This window comes from Myotis myotis, unplaced genomic scaffold (genome assembly GCF_014108235.1).
Source record: "Myotis myotis isolate mMyoMyo1 unplaced genomic scaffold, mMyoMyo1.p scaffold_m19_p_13, whole genome shotgun sequence".
Taxonomy (NCBI): domain Eukaryota; kingdom Metazoa; phylum Chordata; class Mammalia; order Chiroptera; family Vespertilionidae; genus Myotis; species Myotis myotis.
The window spans coordinates 50,748,443-50,772,659 of NW_023416317.1; the positions used below are offsets into that span (position 1 = coordinate 50,748,443).

The 24,217-nt window shown below is 42.3% G+C and overlaps 1 protein-coding gene across 5 annotated transcripts in view; it reads left to right on the forward strand.

The window, feature by feature from the left end:
• Window positions 1-2,928: 2,928 nt before the first annotated feature.
• The window catches only part of OXSR1 (oxidative stress responsive kinase 1), a 66,051-nt gene continuing 44,762 nt past the window's right edge, over window positions 2,929-24,217 (forward strand). For 2 of the 5 annotated variants that reach the window (XR_004971633.1, XM_036333173.1), the window contains exons 1-3: window positions 2,930-3,337; window positions 15,737-15,849; window positions 20,941-21,049. Coding sequence is in view for 4 of the 5 variants with exons in the window: in XM_036333173.1 (XP_036189066.1) it covers window positions 3,268-3,337; window positions 15,737-15,849; window positions 20,941-21,049 (292 nt within the window). In the remaining variant the exon portion in view is untranslated. Of the gene's footprint in view, window positions 3,338-15,736; window positions 15,850-20,940; window positions 21,050-24,217 lie in introns of all 5 variants that reach the window. The other 3 variants (XM_036333175.1, XM_036333176.1, XM_036333174.1) reach the window with 3 other exon arrangements.

Sequence of the window (24,217 nt, forward strand, 5' to 3'; positions counted from 1 at the left end):
TCAGCTTATGACAGAGACATCACATGTTGCTTTTCTTTATATTCAGATTTCTCATGGGGTGCATATTAATTTCCAGACTTCAAAACTTTCATTGATGGAGCCTATAAAACTTGAATGATTACAACTGTAATGACCACTTCAAGGCCTCACTAGTCTTGAAATCTGTCCTTTCTCCCAGCCCCCCCACCCTGCCTCCCCCCACCCCCTACCCTGCCAGGTGCCAAAAGCAAAGCACAGCACAGGTAAGTTGCTCAAAGGCAACAAAGGGAAGCATGACTACGCTCTCTCCTGGTTTACACACTGTAGTAGATGCTGTCTCCGCTGCTCACGTCCTTGGGCCTTATTCTGAAGTTTGCTTTCAGAGCGTTCTGGTACGGGAGGAGGACTGCCTATGGCCCTTGCCTAAGTGCCTTCTCTGACTCAGGAGTGTGCTTTCCCCAGCTGGGAGCGGAGCAGAGGTGCAGGAGCATTAACACGCTAAAGAGGGAGAGGAGTTGATGGGCAAGTGCCTCATCTTTCATGCCTGTCAGTGGGCAGCTCTGACGTGTGTTCAGTTTCTCAGACAGTTCCCAGCAGGGCTGAGCCCACATGATAAGCCCTCACCAATGTGCCCTTTAAGGACACTCCTTCCTCTCCTGTCTCACTCCTTCCGAGTGCCTCTTGGAGTCACCTCCTAGATCCATTATTGGTATCTCAATCCTGGTTCCGAGACGGATTTTTGGGAGGAACCCCAACGAAGACAAGGACTCCTTTGAAAATGTGGAAAAACAAGGTCCCTCTCCCAAGGAAAATAAACCTACTCTGAAGAAACCTAGATAAGATTTGGTGGTGTTTGTTTTTTTAAATTCTCACCCGGGGATATTTTTTCATTGCTTGTATATAGAGTGGAAGAGAGGGGGTTGGAGGGAGGAGAGAGAGAGAGAGAGAGAGAGAGAGAGAGAGAGAGAGAGAGAGAGAGAGAGAGAAATATCAATGTGAGAGAGACACACAGATTGGTTGCCTCCCACACGTGCCCCTACTGTGCCTGCAGCCAAGATATGTGCCCTTGACCTGGAATCAAACCTGCGACCCTTTGGTGCATGGGCCGATGCTCTAACCACGAGCGACCGGCCAGGGCAAGATTTGGAGGCATTTTAATATTAGGACCAGGGTTCCAGAACCACTCTAGCTTTTCTTCCCCCGCTTTCCCGAAAGATTACTGAGGGAGCCATATATAAGGGTCAGCAGCCTAACTAGTATGAGATTATTAGTAACTTTGAAGTGTCTAAAGCCCCTTTATACCCTGTTTAAAATTCTGGGTGTGTGGCTGGCTCCTCCCCCGTTTTTCTCCAAACTCCCTAACGCATGACAGAAGAAAAGGTGTCGGTAAGCAATGGCTGACACCTGTTTCTACAGCAAGGCTTCTGCTGTGCTTTCAGACCTGGCACCTCGGGCACCTTCGCCGGGACTGCAATCTCCTAAACTCTCATTTTCCACCTGTTGGAATGGTGTTATCTCTGCAGGGTCTGGTGCAAATGCCACCACCTCCATAAGTCGTTCTCCGGTTGCACCAACCAATCAGAAACCTGCTACCAGCTCCGTTCCCACAGTTCCTAGCGATGGTTTGGTTTCCGGTCAGCCACCTGCCTGCCCCCGCGGACCCGCCGCAGGGCTTCCAGCGCCCCGGGAAGGGCTTCCTTAAGGACTACAATTGGTCTGAAACGTGTTCCGCTGAGAAGAGTTTTGCACCGAGCCCAATCCATGTTGATACCTTTGAGAATAGGTTTTTATTGACTTCAGAGAGGAAGGGAGAGGGTGAGAGAGAAACATCAATGATGAGAAATCATTGATCGGCTGTGTCCAGCACGCCCCACACGGGATCCAGCCCGCAACCCGGGCAGGTGTCCTGGCCGGGAATCGAACCGTGTGCTCCTGGTTCATAGGTCCACGCCAGCCTGGGGTTGATACCTTCATTTCCATTTTACCAAGCGCGTTTAATTTTCACCTTGTGAATTTCCCCAATGGCCTAAGGCTAAGCGGTCAACCCGAGAAAACAAGTTCAGTGAGGTCACACCAAAGGCAAAGCCCTGGAAAAACGGGCCAAATCTCACTTGTTTCACGGCCTAGGATGCTTAAGGGGTGGGGGTGAACCCCAACTTTCAGAAGCCCCCCCAAGTCAGATGCTCTTTTGAACTCCAGACCCAAAGTTGAGAATGGAGAGAATTCGCTCCCGGCCCAATTAGGTGGCCGAGAGAACCGCGAGGGGTTAACGCGGCGAGAACTTCCTCCTGGAAAAAAGTGTCGTCATGGGACAAGCTTCCAGTTCCACTCCGTACGTGGCCCGGGCCTTTATCCTAGTTGGCGGTCTTCCAGCGCCCGAGGCCACCCCACCCTGCTGCTCCCTCGGGCTTCTCCACACCCAGCGGAACCGTTTGCACGTCTCGAGGGTGTGACGGTGACGCCGTGACGTCGCTCGGAGACGGGCCGCGAGCGGAGTACGTCCTAGCGATCTCGAGGGACTGGGGCCCCTGGCGCAGAGAAGCGCGCTGAGGGCACGGGGGCGGGACTAGCGTATGACTGATGTCCACACACGCCTATCGCCTTTCTGATTCCTTCTCAAACAAACCAATGAATGCGACCACAGAGACGGCAACGTGCCCCCCCGCCGCCAGAAGTGGCCCCGCCCCTCCCCTTGGCCGCCTTTGGCCGCCATGCTTAGTGTGGCCACCTCGTCTGTGCTACTTGAGGGCCTTCTCTGGCTCTCCGATGTCCTCGCTGGACCCCTTCCTAAGCAACCCTGCCATTTCACTGTCAACTTGCACCTTCTCGGGCTTCTTGCTTGCTCCCTGCTAATTCAGCCGCACTTGATATGGCGGAAGGGGGCGGGGCCGAGGCGGGGCGTGACCGGCGCGGTGACGTCAGCGCGCTGCGTGTCGGCAGGTGAAGGGAAAGTTTGGCCCGTGCGTGGGGCCGGAGTGGAGGGCGGGACAGAGGGGCCGGGCCCAGGCGAAGCTCCAGTCGCTGCTGCAGCGGAGGCCCAGGACGGGACTTGGACCGGGCCGGGGAGTGCCGGACGCAGAGGAGCAGGAGGCGAGATCCGCCGGAGCTTCGAGCCCCCGCCGCTTCGCCGCGCGGTGACCCCGCAGCACCCAGGCGCCCTGCGGACCTGGTTGTTCTCGAGGAGATTGGTGGGGTCGCGGCGGCAGCGGTTGGGGGTGGGGAAAGGCGCGGCGAGGAAAGGAGAGAGGTCAGCGAGTTGGAGGGAGGACCGAGAGCTAAGCTGCCGTCATGTCCGAGGACTCGAGTGCCCTGCCCTGGTCCATCAACAGGGACGATTACGAGCTGCAGGAGGTGATCGGTGAGAGCTGGCGCCCCTGAGTGGGGAGGCACCGCTCTGGGCAGCGGGTGACACGCGGGATCGTGGAGACCCGCGGGATCCTGGGCACTAGCGGGAGCTCGGCAGCGCAGGACGCACAGATATGAATGGGCGCTCGTGGGGCCCCCGGGTTGGTGGGGCGCGTGGGTGAGGCTCCGGGTTTGTGCCGCGCGGGAGGGGATATTGAATGACGCGCCCGTGGGGCGGGGTTGGGTGGGTTGGAGGGGCTCCGCATAGACGGACGCAGTGATAGATGTTTGAACCTGAGCGACAGACGTCTCCTGGGGAGGAAGAAAAGTGCAGGCTTGTCAAGGCTGCGCAAAGAAATGGGGTGTTGGAGTCGAGACACAGCCACCTACCTCCGTGGGGGATTGTGGGATCGGGTGCTTTATAGTTCATTCCCGCCTCGGGGGAAATGCCCCCGAAATGCCGGGCGCCGCTGGGGTGGAGCTGGGTGGGGATCCCCTCGAGAGGAAGCTGCAGGTACCGTTCTGAGCAACGTGGACACAACTTCCTACCGCTGGGGACCGACTCTCTGTCCGGGGAGACAGACGTGAAATAAGTAGACAAATGAAAACAATTACAGGCTTTTGGCAAGTGCTGGGAAATAAGATGTTCTGGATAAGGAGTGACCTGGAGACCTCCTGAGGGCGATTTCAAGGAAAAAAAGCCTTTTTCTGCGGCGTTGGAGCCGAGCAGGGAAGGATGAGGAGGAGGCTGAAGAGCCTAGGGAAGATGGTCCCTGCCCAGGGAGGAGAAACGGCAAAGGTTCCGAGGAGCAGGCCAGCTTGATGTGTGTCAGGAGCCGAGGGGCAGAAAGAAAGGAAAGGGAGAGGCGGGACCTCAGGGACCTTCGCAGCCCTGGTAAGGATTCTGGAATTTGAAGTGTTACTGGAGAGCTTCAGGCGGGGACATGGCATCGAGTGGGCCTGGCTGCTTGCTGTGTGTGGAGTGGATTTGAAAGGGGTCCAGGAATACCAGTTGGCAGGGCACAGAACTTGCGCGGAGATTGTCCTTCTCCGAGAGGCACGTGTGATGGGGGATGATGAGGGAGGTGTTTGTTGGAAAACAATACTCCAGTGACTTTAGAAATGAAAAAAGGGGTGGGTGTCCTTAAACAGAAACCCGGTCCAGCGGACACGAGCAGACCCCTGTTTATTGAAGGAAGGAGGTTGTCTCCTTTGCTACATCAGCATCCTGTCCTAAAATTAGTTCTATCGCGGAGACGGGCTGGACGCTCACTAGCTGTCATGGGGGGGTGAGTGTTTATTGTACGGTATCTGCGTTTTAGAGAAACTTGGTCATGTTTCTCTTTTCCACTTGCCTCGTGTTTCAGAACAAATCTGGGCTAAGTTTTGTCTGAAAGACATCACATCTTTTCCCTTAAGCCGCTTCATGGGCCTGTGTGCTCCTTACGTGCTGTGTCTTGACATGTGCGGGTTGGTTCGCAGGACAGCTGCTAGCTAGGGCTCTGCCTCCATAGACGGCTCCGGGCCCCTGAGAGTTTCATGCTGAAGGAAGGGACTAAGGGGGAGATCCCAAAGCAGTGTCTGAAACTAAGAAAGCGTCCCTGTGGTGGTTTTAGCAGAGGAGTTTTTTGCTTTCCTTTGGGTGGACATCTTTTTAGGGGGAAGAGGATGCTTGTGGTCATTCTTAATGCCTTTGCTATTAAGGTGGCATCAGAGTAGAAATTTGGGGACCAGTAGGGTGTCCGGGAATGGAGACAGGGGAGTCTCAGTCCTCTGGGGTAGGGTTAGTCTTGATCTCATGCTCAGAGTGGTCCATGGATAAAAGGTTGAGAATGCCAATGTTAAGATTTGACCCCTTATTTTTTAAAATAACTTTACTGAAGTATAATTTAATACCATAAAATTTACCCATTTTTAAGCATGAAGTTCAGTGATTTTTAGTAAATTTACTGTGTTGTGTACCAATCAGCATAATCCAGTTTTAGAACATTTTCATCACCTCATTGAGATCCCTTGTGCCTGTTACAGTTCATCCCTGTTCCCACTCCCAGCCCCAGGCAACCACAAATCTACTTTCTGTCTCTATAGATTTGCCTTTTTTGGATGTTTCATGTAAATGGGATCATATAACATGTGGTCTTTTGTGTTTGGCTTCTTTCATTTAGCATAGTACTTTAATTGTTGAAAATAATTGTATGGAGGTATAAGTTATATACCATAAAATCCACCTGTTTTAACTGTATTGTTCTATAGGTTTTTAGTAAATTTACAGAGTTGTTCAATCATCACTACAATCCAATTTTAGAACATTTTCATCATTCCAGAGAGATGCCTCATGTCCATTTGTAGTCACTCCCTGTCCCTACCCCCTACTTCAGGCAACCACAAATCTACTTTCTGTCTCTCCATATTTGCCTTTTCTGGATTTCCATATAAAAATAATCATATAATATGTGATTCTTTGTGTTTGGTTTTTTTTATTTGACATAATTTATTTTTGAGGTTCATTCATGTTATAGCTTGCCTTATAGTATATATTATGCCTCTCCCCTCCCCCCTTTTTTTTGGCTACCACTTGCTGGACATTGGGCTTCTGTTTTTTGGCTGTGAGCACTTCATGTGAACATATTTCATTTTTCTTGAGTGGAATTGCTGCATCAGAAGGTAAAGTGACTGTACCATTTTATATTCCCATTAGTGATGTATGAAGGTTCCTATTTCTCTGTACCCTTGCCAGCATTTGTTGTCTGTCATTTTGGTTGTAACCATTCTAATGGGTGTGAAGTAGAATCTCATTGTGGTTTTTTGCATTTCCCTGATGACTGATGATGTTGAGCATCTTTTCATGTGCTTGTTTATTAGCTTTCCATATATCTTCTTTGCTGAAATATCTATTCAGATCTTTTGTCTTTTCAGGTTGTGCTTTGGGTTGTGTTCTTTTTGAGCTATAGGGGTTTGTCTGTGTATTCATTCTGGATTTGAGGACTTCGTAAACTGACACATGATTTCGAATATTTTCTCCCAGTCTGTAGCTTGTCTTTTCAGTTTCTTTCTTTCTTTCTTTTTTTTTAGAGTACTTGATATTTGATTTTTATTTATTTTAAATTTTTAAAATTTCATTGTTTAAAGAATTACATATGTGTCTTTTCAGTTTCTTTTTTTTAAATAGTTGATGTTTTTTAAAAATATATTTTATTGATTTTTTTACAAAGAGGAAGGGAGAGAGATAGAGAGTGAGAAACATCGATGAGAGAGAAACATTGATCAGCTAGCTGCCTTCTGCACACCTCCTACTGGGGATGTGCCCGCAACCAAAGTGCATGCCCTTGACCAGAATCGAACCTGGGACCTTTCAGTCTGCAGGCCGATGCGCTATCCACTGAGCCAAACTGGTTAGGGCTCTTTTCAGTTTCTTAATGGTGTCTTTTAAAATATAAAAGTTGCCCAGCCAGTATTGTTCAGTGGATGAGAGGACCTATGAACCAGGAGGTCACAGTTCATTCCTGGTTAGGTCACATGCCTGAGTTAGAGGTTCGGTACCCAGTCAGGGTATGTGTGGGAGGCAACCAATTGCTGTTTCTCTCTTACATCGATGTTTATCTCTCTCTCTCTCCAATCAATAAAAGCATTTAAAAAATACAAAAGTTTTGAATTTTTTGTTGATAACCCTTTCTGATGTAGTATATACGATGCTGATGTTGTATATACTGTTCTTATAACGTTCTCCCTCTCATTAGTAAGTCCCTGCCACTCCACTCCTCACACACTCTCACCTATCTTCCCAACAGAGAGGAAAAAAAAGATTTTCCTTCAACTACAGCCTAGTACTGGTACAAGTAGCAAGGCGCAATAAAGCAGTGTATTCTTATTCTAATGTTTCTTCTGTACTGAAATGTTTGGAATACAGGATTTTGTAATAAGCTGTGGTCTTCAAAATAAATTCTTTGTTGTTTTCAGATTGCACTCAGTTATTTTCGGGAAACAAATGCTTGGAGTCCAAAAAAGATAACGCTTGGGGAGGGAGAGGTTAATTTGAATTTTTTATTTTCTTTTTTTATATATTTTATTGATTTTTTACAGAGGAAGGGAGAGGGATAGAGAGTTAGAAACATCGATGAGAGAGAAACATCGATCAGCTGCCACCTGCACACCTCCTACTGGGGATGTGCCTGAAACCAAGGTACATGCCCTTGACCAGAATCGAACCTGGGACCTTTCAGTCCACAGGCCGATGTTCTATCCACTGAGCCAAACCAGTTAGGGCTGAATTTTTTATTTTCAAGGGATTGTATTAAAAGGAAACTAGAGGCCCGGTGCATGAAATTTGTGTGCAGATAGGCTCTCTAGGCCTGGCCATGGGGCCTTCCGGCTGCCGGCCGGGGCCTCCCTTCATTCCGCACCTCCTCCTGGTGGTCAGCGCACATCATAGCGAGTGATAGAACTCCTGGTCTCCCAGTTGAACTCCCGTGGGGACACTTTGCATATTAGCCTTTTATAGTTATAGATGGTATAATGATGTCTTTCTGACCAAAGCACATTATATTTATTTGAACTGTAATTTTTTTTCATGTATGCTGCTTAGTACTGTATTTGTGGGGTTAATATTTCTTAATATTTCTGTTTTGTTTTCTCCTTTTCTGGCAAAATCCTATAGAGAAAAGAAAATTTCTTAATTCAAACAAAATAAAAACATACAGATTCAGAATTCAAAGGACTTCCTTTTAAAGAATTTTATTATCTTAAACATTTTTTATAAGATTTGAATTTCTTTAAGTATATTGTAACAAATATTAGTATTGGTCTCTCTATAAATCATCCATCTTTTCAGTGTTTTCGAGCTCCTTTCTAACCCCTATTATTGCGTTAGGATTCTGACCAGGTGTTCAGTAGCCACACATTTTGATGTCTATCATAGTGATTTCCAAATGCAGGTTTCAGGATCCCACTCTAGCCCCCTGCATAAGTGCGAAAGACACTTGCTCTATCAACAGTGATGCTTAAGCAATGGTTAGTGTATTTTTTCCCCATGATTGGGAGACTTAATTATGGCAGCATTTTTAATAAGGCCAGCTTTGTGCCAACAGCCTCATAGGCTTGTATCAAACAGGGATTGCATTTGGCTACATGTAATGGAAAATAAATAATAGTAGCTTAATAAAATACGTTCCCCCCATTACACATAACAAGAAAACTGGAGTGGCAGCTAGGTGCCATCCGACACCCAGGCTCCTAGTTTTCACTCCACTACACTTAGCACATGACTCTCATTCTCGAGCTAATTGCTCCACCTATATAGCCGCGAGCCTGTGTTCGGGCTGGAAGAGTATGGCAAAAGGACAAAGGCACGTGACAACTTAGTTGGCACCCTTTCATAGGACTTACTTTCCTGGAAGCTTTACTCGGTGGCTTCCATTTCTTTTATTGGCCAAAACTGTGTAATTGGGCCATTTGCAAGGGGGGGCTGTGAAATGAAGCTTTTTAGCTGGGCACATTATTACTTCAAACAAATTTAGGTGAAAGTTTTGTTGTTGAAAAATAAGGGGAAATTGTTGGATAGGCAACTAAAAACGTGGGCCTCGGTTTTTTGAAAAAATTAAAACCGTTAAATAAGACATTTCAAGTAAATAATTTAACCTGACACATAGTATTCAGTTAATAAATGTTAGCTTTAACCTAAAGGGGCAGCTGCCTACCAGTTAAGAGCATGGTGTTGAAACATCATGTAGTTCTGGTTTCTAGGTCCTACCCTGCCTCTTACTAATTTATGACCTAAGTCTTACACTTGCTTACATTGCTGTTCTTACACTGCTTTGTAAGATCAATAATACCTAACTCATGAGATTATTCTGAGGATTAGATGAAAAACAGCAGCACAAGTAAAGAAAGTGCTCAGGATAGCACTTGGCACACTGAGCAAGTGTTCAATAATGTTAGTACTCACGGTCATCGTGAGGAAAGGCCCATAATACTGGGCTGCTTTTGTGTTTGTTCTGTCCCAAGCAGGTCATTATTTTTTTCTTGAAAACGTATGCTACTACTTGATTGATTAATTTGTTCAACAAATAATGAACTCCTTATGGGTCAGGCACTGTTCTGGATGCTAGAGATAAGCAGTAAAACAGAGAGAAATCCCTGCGTTTTGGAGTTTATAATCTAGTGGTGAAGAACAGATAAAGCCGGGAAAGGGGTGGGGGCTGCCAGGGATAGAGGCAAGTTTTAAATAGATCAGGACAACTTGGGCTGCTAGGTGGAGAATGGTTTTGTAAGGGTTCAAGGTGGAAGGAGAGGTTACCCAGGGGAGAGACGCAGTTGTAGCGGGGGTGAGAAGCAGTCAGATATGACATATTTCAAAATTAGAGATGTGTGGTTGGATGGGATGTGAGAAGATGTGAAGGTTTTTGGCTGGAGCATCTGGAAGAATGAGTTACCATCTATTGAGATAGGAGATCACAGGAGTGAACAGGAGAGAAAGGGATGATTCATTGCAAAACCATCCGGCTGATTGAATACTTACTCAAAGCATCTGGCAGTGTGTCTTTATTTCCATCACTGTATGGAGAGAATAGCATGCCGTTTATGATGACTGTTCTCACAGCTGTTTCTCCAGTTCTAGGAGCTTTAATTTTCAACATGACTCTGACAAGAGGCCTTATTTAGAAAAGGGTTTACAAAATTGTAAATTCCTGTATTTTCCATGGTTCAGGTGACAATGCTTTCGTCATCTTTCATAATGAACAGTCTAAGCTAGCTCTTTAGTAAATGTAAAACCTTACTAAAAAAAATACTTAAAAACGGAATCTTTAGAATGTGTATCTGATATAGTGATGGCTGGTTAACATTTTGGGAGAAAATATCTTCAAATGATTTGGTTCATTTGATAGGAATAATATCCTTTTTTTTTTTAACTTTCTCTTTTATTTTTTTAAAAATATATTTTTATTGATTCCAGAGAGGAAGGAAGAGAGAGAGAGATAGAAACATCAATGATGAGAATCATTGATCCACTGCCTTCCTCACGCCTCCTACTGGTGATCGAGGCCCCAACCCCGGGCATGTGCCTTTGACCGGAATCGAACCCAGGACCCTTCAGTCCACAGGCTGGTGCTCCATCCACTGAGCCAAACCGGCTAGGGCTTTACTTTCTCTTTAAATACCTGGGTGTACTAAAGTGGAGGGAGACACAAAGGTTTTTAGTCCCCATCATGCTTTTGGGCATCTCCTTTTCTGTCTCAAGAGATGAAGTTACCCAATTTGAAGGATTTCAGGAGAAAGTTCATTCATATTTTTGTGCATTAATCCACTCTGTTGTATAATGTACGCTAATCCTGCAGTTAACTAACTATAGAGGACAGAAGAGTGTGAGAAGTGGGGATGAAGGGAAATGGTGCATTGAGACGCACAACAGTGTAAAATGGTGAAAGTTTGAATTAGGATGTTTATTAGAATTGTTTTATTTATACTTGCCATTTTATAATCTTCACATCGGGCTGATGCTTATTAGAAGGCATTGGCACAGTAGCTTTCACACCTTGACTAAACCACTTTTAAGAGATACATTTTCTTTTACTCTGTTCAGTGCATACTGATGTGTTCTATTTGGTTCTATTTACTCTAAGAAAAATGATGGTTGAAACCAGTAAGTTGACTTGTAGTTTAAAAAATTCCACACAAAGGGACCTACTTTAAAGAAGAGATGAAATATTTTGAAAATTCCTATCTCTAATCCTGTTCGGTGCAGCCACTGTGGAAAGCAGTGTGGAGTTATTAAAAAAATTAAAAATGGAACTGCCCATGGCCCAGCGATTCCACTTCTGGGAATATATCCGAAGAAACCTGAAACATTAATTCGAAAGAATATATGCATCCCTATGTTCATTGCAATGTTATTTACAATAGCCAAGATCTGGAAGTAGCCCAAGCGCCCATCAGCAGATGAGTAGATAAAAAAGCTGTGGTACATTTACCTAATTGACTACTACTTGGCTGTAAATAAGAAGGAAATGTAGCCCTTTGCGACAGCAGGGATGGACTGGAGGGTAGTATGCTAACTGAAATAAGACAGTCAGGGAAAGACAAGTACCATATGATTTCACTTATATATGGAACCTAATGAACAAAATAACGAAAACAAAATAGAAATGGACTCATAGATAGAGAACAGTGACGGATGTCAGAGGGGAAAGGGGCTGTGGGACTGAGTGAAAAAGGTGAAGGTATTAAGCCAAAAACACAAACAAACGCATAGTAACGGACACCAGTAGATTCACATAGTTGTGCAATCATCACCGCTCTAATTCCAGAACATGTTCGTAGCTCCAGAAAGAAACTCCATACCCATTAGCAGCACTCCTCATTCCCCTTTTCCTCTGACCCTGGCAACCACTAACCTATTCTCCATGTCTGTTAGGTTTACTGTTTCAACAGTGTTACGTAAATGGCGTAATAAAATATGTAACTTTTAAGATTGGCTTTTTTTTCCCACTCAACATAATGCCCTTGACATTCATTCAAGTAATTGTGCATTTCAGTGGTTTATTTTTATTGCTGAGTAGTATTCCTCCGTATGGATTAACCCGCATTTGTTTAACCATCTGTTGAAGGTTTTTGGGTAGTTTACAGCTTTTGGTTATAAATAAAGCTGCTATGAACATTCATAAATAAGTTTCTGTGTAAACATACGTTTTTATTTCTCTGGGATAAATATCCAACATACAAATGCTGAATTATATACAAGGCCATTTTTAGTTTTAAAAGAAATGGTGAAACAGTTTACCAGAGTGGCTGTACCAGTTTTTCTATTTCACCAATTAGTGTATGAGTGATCCAGTTTCACCATATCCTCACCAGCATTTGGTGTTCTCATTAAATGTTTTCCCCCAGCCATTCTGATAGGTTATCTCATCTCCATTGAATTGCTTTTGCACCTTTGGCAAAATCAGTGGGACACATTGGTGTGAATGGGTTTTCTATTCTGCTGTGTGTGTGTATGTGTGTGTGTGTGTGTGTGTGTGTGTGTGTGTGTGTGTGTAGCCTTCTGCCAATACTGCACGGTCTTGATTACTGTTAAATATGAGTCTTAAAATTGGGAAGTATAAATCCCTTTGTTCACATTTTTCACTATTGTGTTGGCTAGTCTAGAGTCTTCCATTTATATATACACTAGAGGCCTGGTGCACGAAATTCATGCACTGAGGCAGGGTGTGTGTGTTTCTCAGCCCGGCCTGTGCCCTCTTGCATTCCGGGAGCCCTCGCTCTTTACCACCCGCCTGCTCGCTGCTCCTTAGCACTGCTGTGGAGGCAGGAGAGGATCCTGCCACCACCGCTGCACTCGCCAGCTGTGAGCCCGGCTTCTGGCTGAGCAGCGCTCCCCCTGTGGGAGTGCACTGACCACCAGGAGGTAGCTCCTGCATTGAGCGTCTGCCCCTTGGTGGTCAGTGTGCATCATAGCGACAGGTCATTCTGGTCATTCCGCCGTAATGGTCACTTAGGCTTTTATTATATAGATTTTAGAATAAGCTTTTGTATGTGTACAAAATACATTGCCAGGATTTTGATAGAATAGCATTAAACCTATATGTAGTTAATTTGGGAGTATTGACATCTTTATTGTGTTGAGTTTTTTAAATTATTTAGTCCTTCTTTACTCTGTTTAATTGGAATTTTGTAATATCAAGTATATTTTTTCTGTTCAGATTTTTTTGAATTTGTACCTAAAGACTCATTTTTTGGGATTACTTGTTAATGTTATTGTGTTTTAAAATTTTGGTTTCCACTTGTTTGTTGTTAGTTTATAGAAGTGGAATTGGTTTTTGTGTGTTGATCTTATGTCTCGCAACCTTACTAAACTCTCTTTTTAGTTCTAGGTACTTTTCTTGTAGATTCCTTGGAATTTTCTTTATAAATAATCATGTCATGTACAAATAGGGATAGTTTTATTTTTTCTTTTCTGGCTGTCTTTTATTTATTTCTTGATTTATTCTGGTGGCTAGGACTTCCATTACTATGATAAATAAGAGTGATGAGAATGGACATCCTTGCCTTTCCCCTAGTCTTTTAGGGAGAGCATTTAATTTTTCATCATTAAGTATGTTGTTAGCTGTAAGGTTTTTTTGTTGTTGTTTGGTAAATGTTCTTTATGAAGTTGAAGAAGTTTTCCTCTATTCTTAGTTTGCTGAGAATTTTTTTATCATGGCTAATGTTGGATTTTTTTTTAAAAAAAATGTTTTTTTTGTATGTGTCAATTTATATGATCATATGATTTTCTTCCTGAACCTGTTGGTATAGTGTATTACATTGATTTTGATTTAAAAAAATATTGTACCAGCCTTGCATATCTGGAATACGTACCACTTGGTTGTGGTGTATTATCTATTGCTGAATTTGATTTGCTAATATTTTTTAAGAATTTTGCAGCTAAGTACACGAGAGATACTGGTTTGTGTATTCTTGTGATGTCTTTGTCTGGTTTTGGTCTTGGTAATTCTGGCTTCATAAAATAAATTGGGAAGTATCTTTATTCCATTTCTGGGAAACATTGTGTAAAATGGCTATTAATTCTTCTTTCAGCGTTTGGTAAGATTCTCCATTGAAACTATCTATGGCGATTCTTTTTTTTTTAATCCTCAGCTGAGGATATGTTCTTAAATTTTTTTTGTTGTTTTTTCAGAGAGAGAGGATGGAGGGAGGGAAGAGAGAGAGAGAGAGAGAGAGAGAGACATCAATTGGTTGCTTCAGGTATGCCCCAAGTGGAGATCGAACTAGCAACCTAGGCATGTGCCCTGACTGGGAATTGAACCCGAAACATTCTGGTGTTTGGGATGTCGCTCCAATCAACTGAGCCCACCCAGCCAGGGTGTGGGGTGTGTTTTTTGTTTTTTTATAGAACTTTTATATTACAAATTTGATTTTTAAAAATAGTTACAGGATTAGTCAAGTTACTTACTTTATCTTGCAGCTAAGTACACAAGAAATACTGGTTTGTGTATTCTTGTGATGTCTTTGTCTGGTTTTGGTCTTGGTAATGCTGGCTTCATAAAATAAATTGGGAAGTATCTTTGTTCCATTTCTGGGAAACATTGTGTAAAATGGCTATTAATTCTTCTTTCAGCGTTTGGTAAGAGTCTCCTTTGAAACCATCTGTTAAGATGTTTAATATCAGAATATTTTATCTTTTTTGTTTGTTTTAATTTATCTTTATTGTTGAAAGTATTACAGATGCCCCCTTTTCTCCCCCATTGAACCCTTCTAGGCGGCACCTGCCTCTCGCCCCAATGTTGAAGCATTTTTATAACAGCTGCTCTAAAATTCTCCAACATGTGATTCATTTTGGTGTTGGCATCAGTGTGAATATCTTTTCTCATATAAGTGTGGGTTTTTTTCCCCTTGGTATGACATGTTATTTTTGTTTTAATTGTATTCCGTACATTCAGGATACTAATGTTAGGAGACTCTTGGTTCTCTTTAATCTTCTGTTTTAGTAGGCAGCTACTCTATTTAGGTTTAGTGGTAGGCCCTGGCCTACTTTTGTGAGTTGTGTAATTCCTGTGATAATTAAGTTTTCAGAGCTCTTGTAATGCTAGTCTCTTCTGCTGTATGCTCGGGCACCTCAGGGACTCCTGTTTGATCTCTACACGTGTTACGTGGGCTGACTGGTGGGCGTGGGTCCCCAGTTCTGCTGCTGCTAAGGGCAGATTGGCTGGATGTTGCCCCAGGTGTGGGTTTGGGACCTAGCACCCCTGTGGTGGGTCTGGCTTACTGCTGTCTGGGTCCGGGTGGCCCCTGCTGCTGCTGACTGATGCTGTGGTCGGTTGGCTGCCTCACTGTCCTGGGTAGGGATGGGGATCTGTCTCCCTCTGGGTCTCTGCCTAGCTTCCCTTTTCACAGTCCTTTGGCCAGAAAGCAGGATCTTCTCGTTTGTCTGTCTGTCTGTCTATCCCTATTGGTGGTTTCAGGTTGCAGGCTGTCCTGGAGCCCATTCATGGATATTTGGGCGATAAATGGAAAACCCAGTGAACTCACAGTGGTGCTTTTCCTCACACTCTGAGGTCCTTAGCCAGTTCACCTTCTTTCTACATTTCATAGGCACTTTATGATTGTGGAGTTATTTCCAGGGCATTTAGTTGTATTTAGAGGCAAGGATCAGAGAAATGTGGACCTATACCATCAAATTCTAGAACTGGAACCCTAGCAATTTTTTATTTTTATTTTTGGTACTGGTATTTACTGGCAATTCTACGAAATAGTTGAGGCTTTTGCTTTTATAGACACCTAGCTTTATAGAATGTTTCTTTGCATCTATTGAGTGTAGGAACAAGATAAGGCTTAACTTCTCATTTAAATTGTGTGGGAATTTGAAATGTCATGTATTTATCTACCCATCTATTCATTTACTCTTTTATGTATTTATCTTTAGGAAGTGGAGCAACGGCTGTGGTCCAAGCAGCATATTGTGCCCCTAAAAAGGAGAAAGTGGCCATCAAACGGATAAACCTTGAGAAATGTCAAACTAGCATGGATGAGCTCCTGGTATGCACGTTTCATATTTCTTCAGTGGAGAGGTGTACTCGTGTACATTCATGTTGGAATGGGAAATAACTTGAAGTTTTTTTATTCCTTTTTTAAAAGTATGTGATTTTTTTTCATTAATAGTAATATTTATTATAAAACATATAAAAATTCAGGTAAGTAGAGAGAGAATATATAGTTACTAGAGGCCCGGTGCACGAATTTATGCACCAGTGGGGTCCCTTGGCCTGGCCTGTGGGATCGGGCTAAAACCAGCTCTCCAATATCCCCTGAGGGGTCCCAAATTGTGAGAGGGCGCAGGCCAGACCGAGGGACTGGAGAGGGATGTGGGAGGTTGGCCAGCCGGGGAGGGACCGCGGGAGGGCTCCAGGGCATGCCTGGCACGTCTTGCTCAGTCCCGATAGGCCGGACCCCAGCAGCAAGCTAACCTTCCGGTTGGAGCGTCTGCCCCCTGTTAGTCAGTGCATGTCATAGCAACTGGTCAACCGATCAACTGTCTGCCCCCTGGTGGTCAGTGCACATTATAGTGAGCATTTGAGTGGCCTTAGCATATCATTAGCATATTACGCTTTGATTGGTTTAATGGATGGCCGGACACAGCATATTAGGCTTTTTATTAATAGGCTAATCCTCTTTCTGAAATTAACACTGCTATATAATCTTTCAGACTGCACATTTAAACATCTCTTTATATTTATGATAATGTGAATCATATACTTGTTCTTTTTTATTGAAAAATTTATCACAATTTTTTGTGTCTAAATATGAATTAATATAATTTTCAATATGTGTGTAGTATCCCATTGAGTAAGTAGACCACACTTTACCCTATCCTCTGGTATTGGACCATTACCTTGCTTCTTCTTTTTTATTGTTATAAAGGATACTTGCTTATTTCTCTCTTTCCTAAAAATAGTATCTTGCAATTGTGATTCCTGGGTCAAATGGAATATCCATTGATGGGAGATGAGAGATAGAATGACCCAGGCAACACTGGCTTCCGTAAAGGCTAGGGAAAGGGAGAAGAAAGAGAGCCCCAAGGATCCACAGCCTTAAGAGATGTTCTCTGGCATTGAAAGCTAGCCGCACAGGGATTGTTTTGTACTTTTATGCACCATGACACCCAGAGTAGTTTTAAGTATGTAGTAAATGTAGTAGTTTTAAGTATTTCAGCAAGGGAAATAAGATAGCTTTTCAAATCATTCCTTTTTAAATTTTTGATTTTTTTGGCTTAAAATGGACTTTATGAGGTTTCTCCTGAAGATCAAGTGACATAGTACTTGAAAACTTTATAAACTGCCATACAATTATGAATTAATATTGTTATTTTATTAAGTAATTTCTCTGAGATCATATACAGCTAGTGATAGAGCAGGATTAGGACTAGGATGATCTGACAGTCAGAAGTTTTTTTCCAGTGTCTCAGATTAGATTTAACTTCTGGGGTAGTCAGTACAGAGTAATAGGGAATAATTGAAATAAAAGGAAGAGAGGGAATAGAATTCTATGTTGAACTTTTAGAAGATGAGACAAATGTGTTTCTTCAGGTGTTGGTAATGCATGACAGAAGCTCAGGAACTCGGTTGCTGGCATGATCTAGAGCTGTCTTTGGTGGGAGAACCCACACTTGGATGGAGATGCTGATTGAAACCCTATTTGATGAACTTGGGTTTACAAATGCCAGCAATACCTTAGAGCATCATTTGGACATTTGAACAACAGTGATCATAAAAGAAGTCTAAATTGTAAACTAAGTCTGTTAAAGAAAAACAATATTTTTAATTTATATATTAAGCCTGGAATTTGAGAAGCCCAAAATGAATTTCTACCATTTGCCAGTTAATTTACATAATACATAATGCAAAGATGAATGAAAGTTTTATTCATTACTTCATGATTACAGAAACTGAGGCTCAAAGTTTAAATAACTTGACTAAGTTCACATGAAAGTAATAGCAAACATCTTTTCAGTGGCAGGCACTGACGTGTACTTTAACCTCACAAACACCTCTGTGAGATAGGTAGTTGCTGCATTTTATTGCAAGGCAATAAATCATATGATAATGGCAGTCTGGATTAAAAATCGGGTCTTTCTGACTAAAGTCTATTTTCTACTTCATATAATACAAAATGATTATAATCTTAGTTCAAAATTAGAAAGAGCATCTCTTTTCAAATATAATTTGACATTCTTAAAAGTAATAGTTGTATTATTACAATAGGGCCTTACTTTTAGAAGAAAGGAAATTTGATATAACTTAATTAAAGGAAAAAACATCAGTTAGATCTCCATAAATTTTGGCCACATATTCCAGTAAGCTTTATGTTACAAATGTAGTATTTATGTATGTGGCAAATAAGTAAAGGTTGGGGGAAGTGACTGTTAGTAAAGCAATTTTAAGATAGTTGGCTTTTGTCGGGGAGGGGCACAAAGGTAAGATCCCACTAAGCCCTGCAGACACATGAGAAGTATCAATAATGCCGGATTTATTTGTGGCGTTCATGGTGTCAGAGCCAGCGGTCGGAGTGCCAAGGGCTCCATCTCTGAGAGATAGGAAGCCCTTCAGTTTACCTTAAAAAAACCTAGTAGGTCAACACAGTAAACCTAAGCTGTGGTGATTTCACAGTAACTTCATTATAATGCAGAAGGCGCTCTGGGCTCTCCCGCGAGTGCTGACTGCAGGGGTGCAGCATATGTGACAGTTATTACTGAGGAGGCAATATGTTCTCCTCTCTCTTGTCAAAATGTTTTCTTGTCTGATAACCTTTGCTAAGTGTGATGGGAAAATCAGCTACCAGATCTTACATTTATTTTCTCCAGACATTTTATCACAGGCTTTTCTCTAACTTTCTATTTTGAGATCATTTTAAATTTACAAAAGAGTTGCAAAAGTGGTACAGAAGTTTCCATATGTTATTCACTCAACATCTCCTAATAGTAGAATAACCACAGTACAGTTATAAAAACTGAGGAATTAGCTTTTTATCGTATTTCAGACCACCACCGTCTCACCCAGATCATGGCAACAGCTTTAAACAGAGGCTTTGCCCCTGGTCCTGCTTTTTCTCATTGATTTTTCAGAAGGTAGCCAGAGTGGGTGTTATGAAAAAAGAAATATAGTTAAACCTTTGGTTCCTTTACATTGCCCTAAGGATGGAATTTAAAATCTTGAATATAGTTAAAAGATCCTTTTTTATATGGTCCCAGGTAATTAAACAATCAAAACTGGTACAAACCTACTTATCTTTCTTATTTCAGTGTCAGTGAAGTCAGACTTGTTATAGGAAGCCTTCCCTGATGATCACTCCTATTTTTTGATAATTTGCCTCTCGGATAAAGTCATGTAGTATCTTGTACCTCCCCTATCAAACTGTTCTTCGGTCTGTGCTGTAAATTAGTATTTGTCTTACTTCTTTACCAGACTACGTTTCCTGAGGGCTCACCATAGTGACCAGGCACCTAATATGCCTGGCATACAGTTGGCACTTGGTAAATATCCGTTGAAAGCATGAAGTATTTACCCCAGACAAGTTTACTCATTGCATCCTATAATCTTCCTTGCATATTTCATCTTTTTTAAAATAATTATATGTGCATTTCACCTGTACCGCTGTGAAATCTCAGCACATATATGTGCTGTCCTATGTATTCCCTCTCATATGTACTTAGCGCTTCGAACCCTGTATAACTATGTTAGTGGGCAGGTGCTTAGTTTAGTTCCTTCTTCCTTTCCTTCATGTTTACTTAGCTTTTAGTACAGAAGATTGTGCTGGTGACTTGGGGGTTGCAGCAATACATGCAGCAGGTCCTTGCCACAAAGCAATTTCCATTCAAGTAGAGAAGATGAGGAAAGAAAAACTGGCAGTTATTGAGCACTTCTTATCAATCAGGGATTATGGGCAACTTTTACACAATTGATTTTACTAAACAAATACCAAGGTCACAGGGCAAATACATGAATCAGTAAAAAACTGTATGAAGTGCTGTGGGATTCATTCATTCAACAAATATTTATTGAAGGTGTGCCAGGCACAGTGATAAGTGCCAGAAATACAGAGTCTTAGCTCTCCTTGACTTTCCAGTTTTATGAGGGATACAGAAACATAACCAGGGCAATTACATAAAGTGTGCCAAGTTCCACGATACTTAGGAATCCACTTTTAAGTACTTGCCTTCTAGGAGCTCTCTGTCTCGCAAGGAGGGACAGACAACGAAGGCCCCGGGTACTATGATATAAGGATATATACAGGGAGCGTAGAAGCCAAGAGAAGGGATACCTAACTCAGCCTGGGGATCTGGGAGTTCAGAAGGAAGCATTGGCGGGTTTAGCTAGGCAGAAATAATGAGGGGACGGTATTTGAGGCAGAGGGAGCAATGGGGTTAAATGTCCACGGTTAGGAGAAGCTTGGCTCACTTGAAGTGACTTGGCTGGATCTTGGGACGGGGCTATGTTGGGGTGTAAGGATGCGGGAGTAGGAATGAGACTAGAGAGGTAAGCAGGGCCCTGATCACACAGGGCTTTAGCAGGCATTTATCATACAAAACCTAATCTAAATTCACTAATGGAAATTGTGTAAGCTTAGACGTTTGGCTCAGATTTCTACTTTGGATTTAGCTTACGACCTTGCCCTGTTTCAGTGTATTTCTCTTTAGAGTGAGAGTTGTTAATCATTTCACAAAAATGGGATGAAACAATATTTTGAAAGAAAACAACAACCTACAAACAAACATAGTAATTATCCTTTCTGTCTGTAAAGCCAGATTTCCCAAGATGGTTCTCCAAGGGCACCTTGCAGTAAAAATATGTGCCCCCGGGGAGGCCTCTGTGGTCCTGTGCCAGGCCAGGGCGTGGTGCATAGTCCACGTTTCCGGTTTCACAGATTACTGATGCAGTGAGTCAAGGAGAAGAGTCAGAATGGACTGAGGGTAACTAAGTGGTTCTGGTTGTAACTGTTCACGAAGAGGTCAGGGCCATGGAGATCCCAGGAAGGTCGTGGCATAATCTTGGGATTCCCAGGCTGTATTCACTAACTTGTAGTGTTGTTTCAGGCCTGCATGTAATGAGTTACCATGTTTTCTCTTCTTTGTAGAAAGAAATTCAAGCCATGAGTCAGTGCCATCATCCTAATATTGTGTCTTACTACACGTCTTTTGTAGTAAAAGATGAGCTGTGGCTAGTCATGAAGCTGCTAAGTGGAGGTGAGTAAAATGCAAGGAGGTGTTCATTTCCATAGGTTGGGAAGTTAATAAAAATGTTCTTCGTTTCTATTCTGGTTTGGTTTTCATGGATATTTGCACGTGAGGAGATACTGAGCATATAGTGTCTGTTAACAGTGCTAGTGTATGAGGTGAGACAGGTCTCACGGATTGCATGCAGTTGTCATGCCTCTTAAGTTTGTCTTCATCTAGGATGGTTCCCTCCTGCTTCCTCTCTTCCATGACATGAACTTATTGAAGGATCTGATCTAAAAGGTCTAATGGTAACTATTTGTAGAATGTTCCACATTCTGGATTTATCAAGTTGTTTCTGTATGGTGATGTTTAACTTGATTTATATTCCTCTAATCCGTGCAAATCGAAAGTTAGATCTAAAGCCTTGATTAGATTTAAGTTGAATATTTTTGACAGGTGTTTTGTAGGTGATGCGGTGTACTTCATAGTGCATCACGTCAGGAAGGATTTGTTATCTAGTGTATCTTTAAAAAAAAACACATATTTTTATTGATTTCAAAGAAGAGGTAGAGAGAGCAAGAGAGAGCGATGGAAACATCAATGATGAGAGAGAATCATTTGATTGGCTGCCTCCTGCACACCCCCTACTAGGGATTGAGCCCACAACCTGGGCATGTGCCCTGACTGAGAATCAAACCATGATTCATACGTCGACCCTCAAACCACTGAGCCACCCTGGCCGGACATCTGGTATATCTTTAATGGTGATGTTAATTTTGATTGCTTAAGATTATGATAACCAGGCTGCTCCATGGAAAGGTTAACTTTTTTTCCCTTTGTAGCTAGTAGGTAATTTGTGAGATAATATTTTGACACTCTGAGTATTTATTTCCCCATAAGTCTTTTATCTAATGATTTTAGCATTCAGTAGCAATCCTGTTTGAATCAGTTCATTTATCAGGAACAGCAGAATGGTGGTTTTTCCTTTATTGCATCCTTTCTTTTACATTTATAAACTGGCATTCTTCTGTGTAAAAGAACCTCACCTTATTAACTGGGGTTCTTTGATTAATTTGTATTGTAATCTCTATATTAAAGAGTTAATTTAATAATCAACTCCAGTGGTGCCAAATGAGAGGATCCTCCCACCCCCCATTGGTTAAGGCTGTCATTTAAAAAAATATTAATAGTTACATAGGCTCAAGGATTTTTATATAGTCAGTGTATTTCAACAAATGATAATCTTATAAGTACCGCGCGCTAACCGATTGCGCCACTGGAGCTCCGGCAACAAATGATAATCTATTCTTTTGATGCTCAGGTTGCCCAAAATTTTGTCAGTGGGAGTCCCCTCAGTCTTTCTCTTGTGTCCTTTTGACATGAATCCATCAATTTTTGATAACTTCCTTGTTTTATGGTTCAAGATTTCCCAGGCTCAGGTTTCTATTGCTTTTCTCAGACCCAGAGCCAGCCAACATTCTAAGGATCTCCGATCTTTTGTATAGGGGATGGTATTTAGAAAGCCACTTGGATGCTTGGGATGCTCTTTGCTGCTACTTTGTCATTTCTTCTAGTTGAAAGACCTTGGAAATGTATAAATAAGTCATGATTTGACATTAATGCTTCCAATTCCATTTTAATATTATAGACCAGCAGTTTTCAACCTGTGGGTCGCGACCCCTTTGGGGGTCGAACAACCCTTTCACAGGGGTCGCCTAAGACCATCGGAAAACACATATATAATTACATATTGTTTTTGTGATTAATCACTATGCTTTAATTATGTTCAATTTGTAACAATGAAATTGGGGGGTCACCACAACATGAGGAACTGTATTAAAGGGTTGCGGCAGTAGGAAGGTTGAGAACCACTGCTATAGACCTTCAAAACTTTCAAATTACACTTGAATCTCATTTCTATTATACAAAAAATCTTGGTCCCCAGCATTAATATGATTAATTATGTGCTTTATCCTGCAGTAAATATGCAGTCATTTCTGCTTTAGTCCTTAGAATAAAATGTAAGTATTGTGATTATAAACAGTGGGCCCTTGGCATGTATAGATTGGACATTTTGTTACGGTTACCTGAAGGCCCATGCATGTAGTAAAGCAGACATTTTGCTAAGGCATGGATCTGAATCCTGTGGCGGGAGTGGGGTGGAGCACCTGACTTTCCCATCACTAGCCTTCTTGGTTTTGTCTGCATATGTATTTTGTATGGGAGCATGATTTTCCATTTTAGAATGCACAGGTACAGTGGAGAGAGTCCATATTTGTTTGCAATCTTAATATGTCACCTTATTAATCACTTTACTTCCCCAGAGAAGTTATAAAGGAAAGAGCATAGGCTTAGAATGAAATTTTAACTTTCCTACTAGCAGTTATGTGTCATTGGGCAAACTATTTCAACTCTTTGAACCTATTTACTTGTTTGTTAAATGAGGATAACTGTCTGCATTTCAGGGTATTGGGGAAGAGTGAATGAGATGGTAAAGCCTCCATCACCATGCTGACATGTAGTAAGGTGCACAAGAATTAGTCATTAAGAAGAATAGTCCCTTGTTACTTGATGCTTTTCAGTGTAGCCAGAATCACCTTTTTGTTTCAATCCCATTAGTGACACTCTGGAGGAACTGGATTGCTTTGTTAAGGGCCTTGTTCATACGATGGTTGGAAGCCTTGCTAACAGCAACCACCTTTCAAGATGGTGGTCAAGCATGGTTCTTTCAGTATGGACAGATATGGGAATATTAGGTAATTCTGTATCTTTCGTTATTGCTCACTTATTGCATTATTAATTTACAAAATTGTATTATACAAAGTTTTTAATGTTTGCTAAAAAGTCCTCTGATGAATAGGAATAAATTGTCTGCTTAATTTTTTCATCCCACACTTGTATGCCAGCCTGTTCTTTCTGCTAAACTCCTAAGCAGAATTATATATATAACTCCATGTTCTCTCAGTGAGTAAATGTCCTGAACACAGAAAGGGCAGGACATGTTTCTGGGTGGTACCTTTTATTATTTTTTAATTTTTATTGATTTCAGAGAGGGAGTGGGAGAGAGAGATAGAAACATCAATGATGAGAGAGAATCATCGATCGGCTGCCTCCTGCATGCCCCCTAGTGGGGGTCAAACCTGCAACCCACGCACGTGCACTGACCTGAATCGACCCCTGACCCCCTGGTTAATA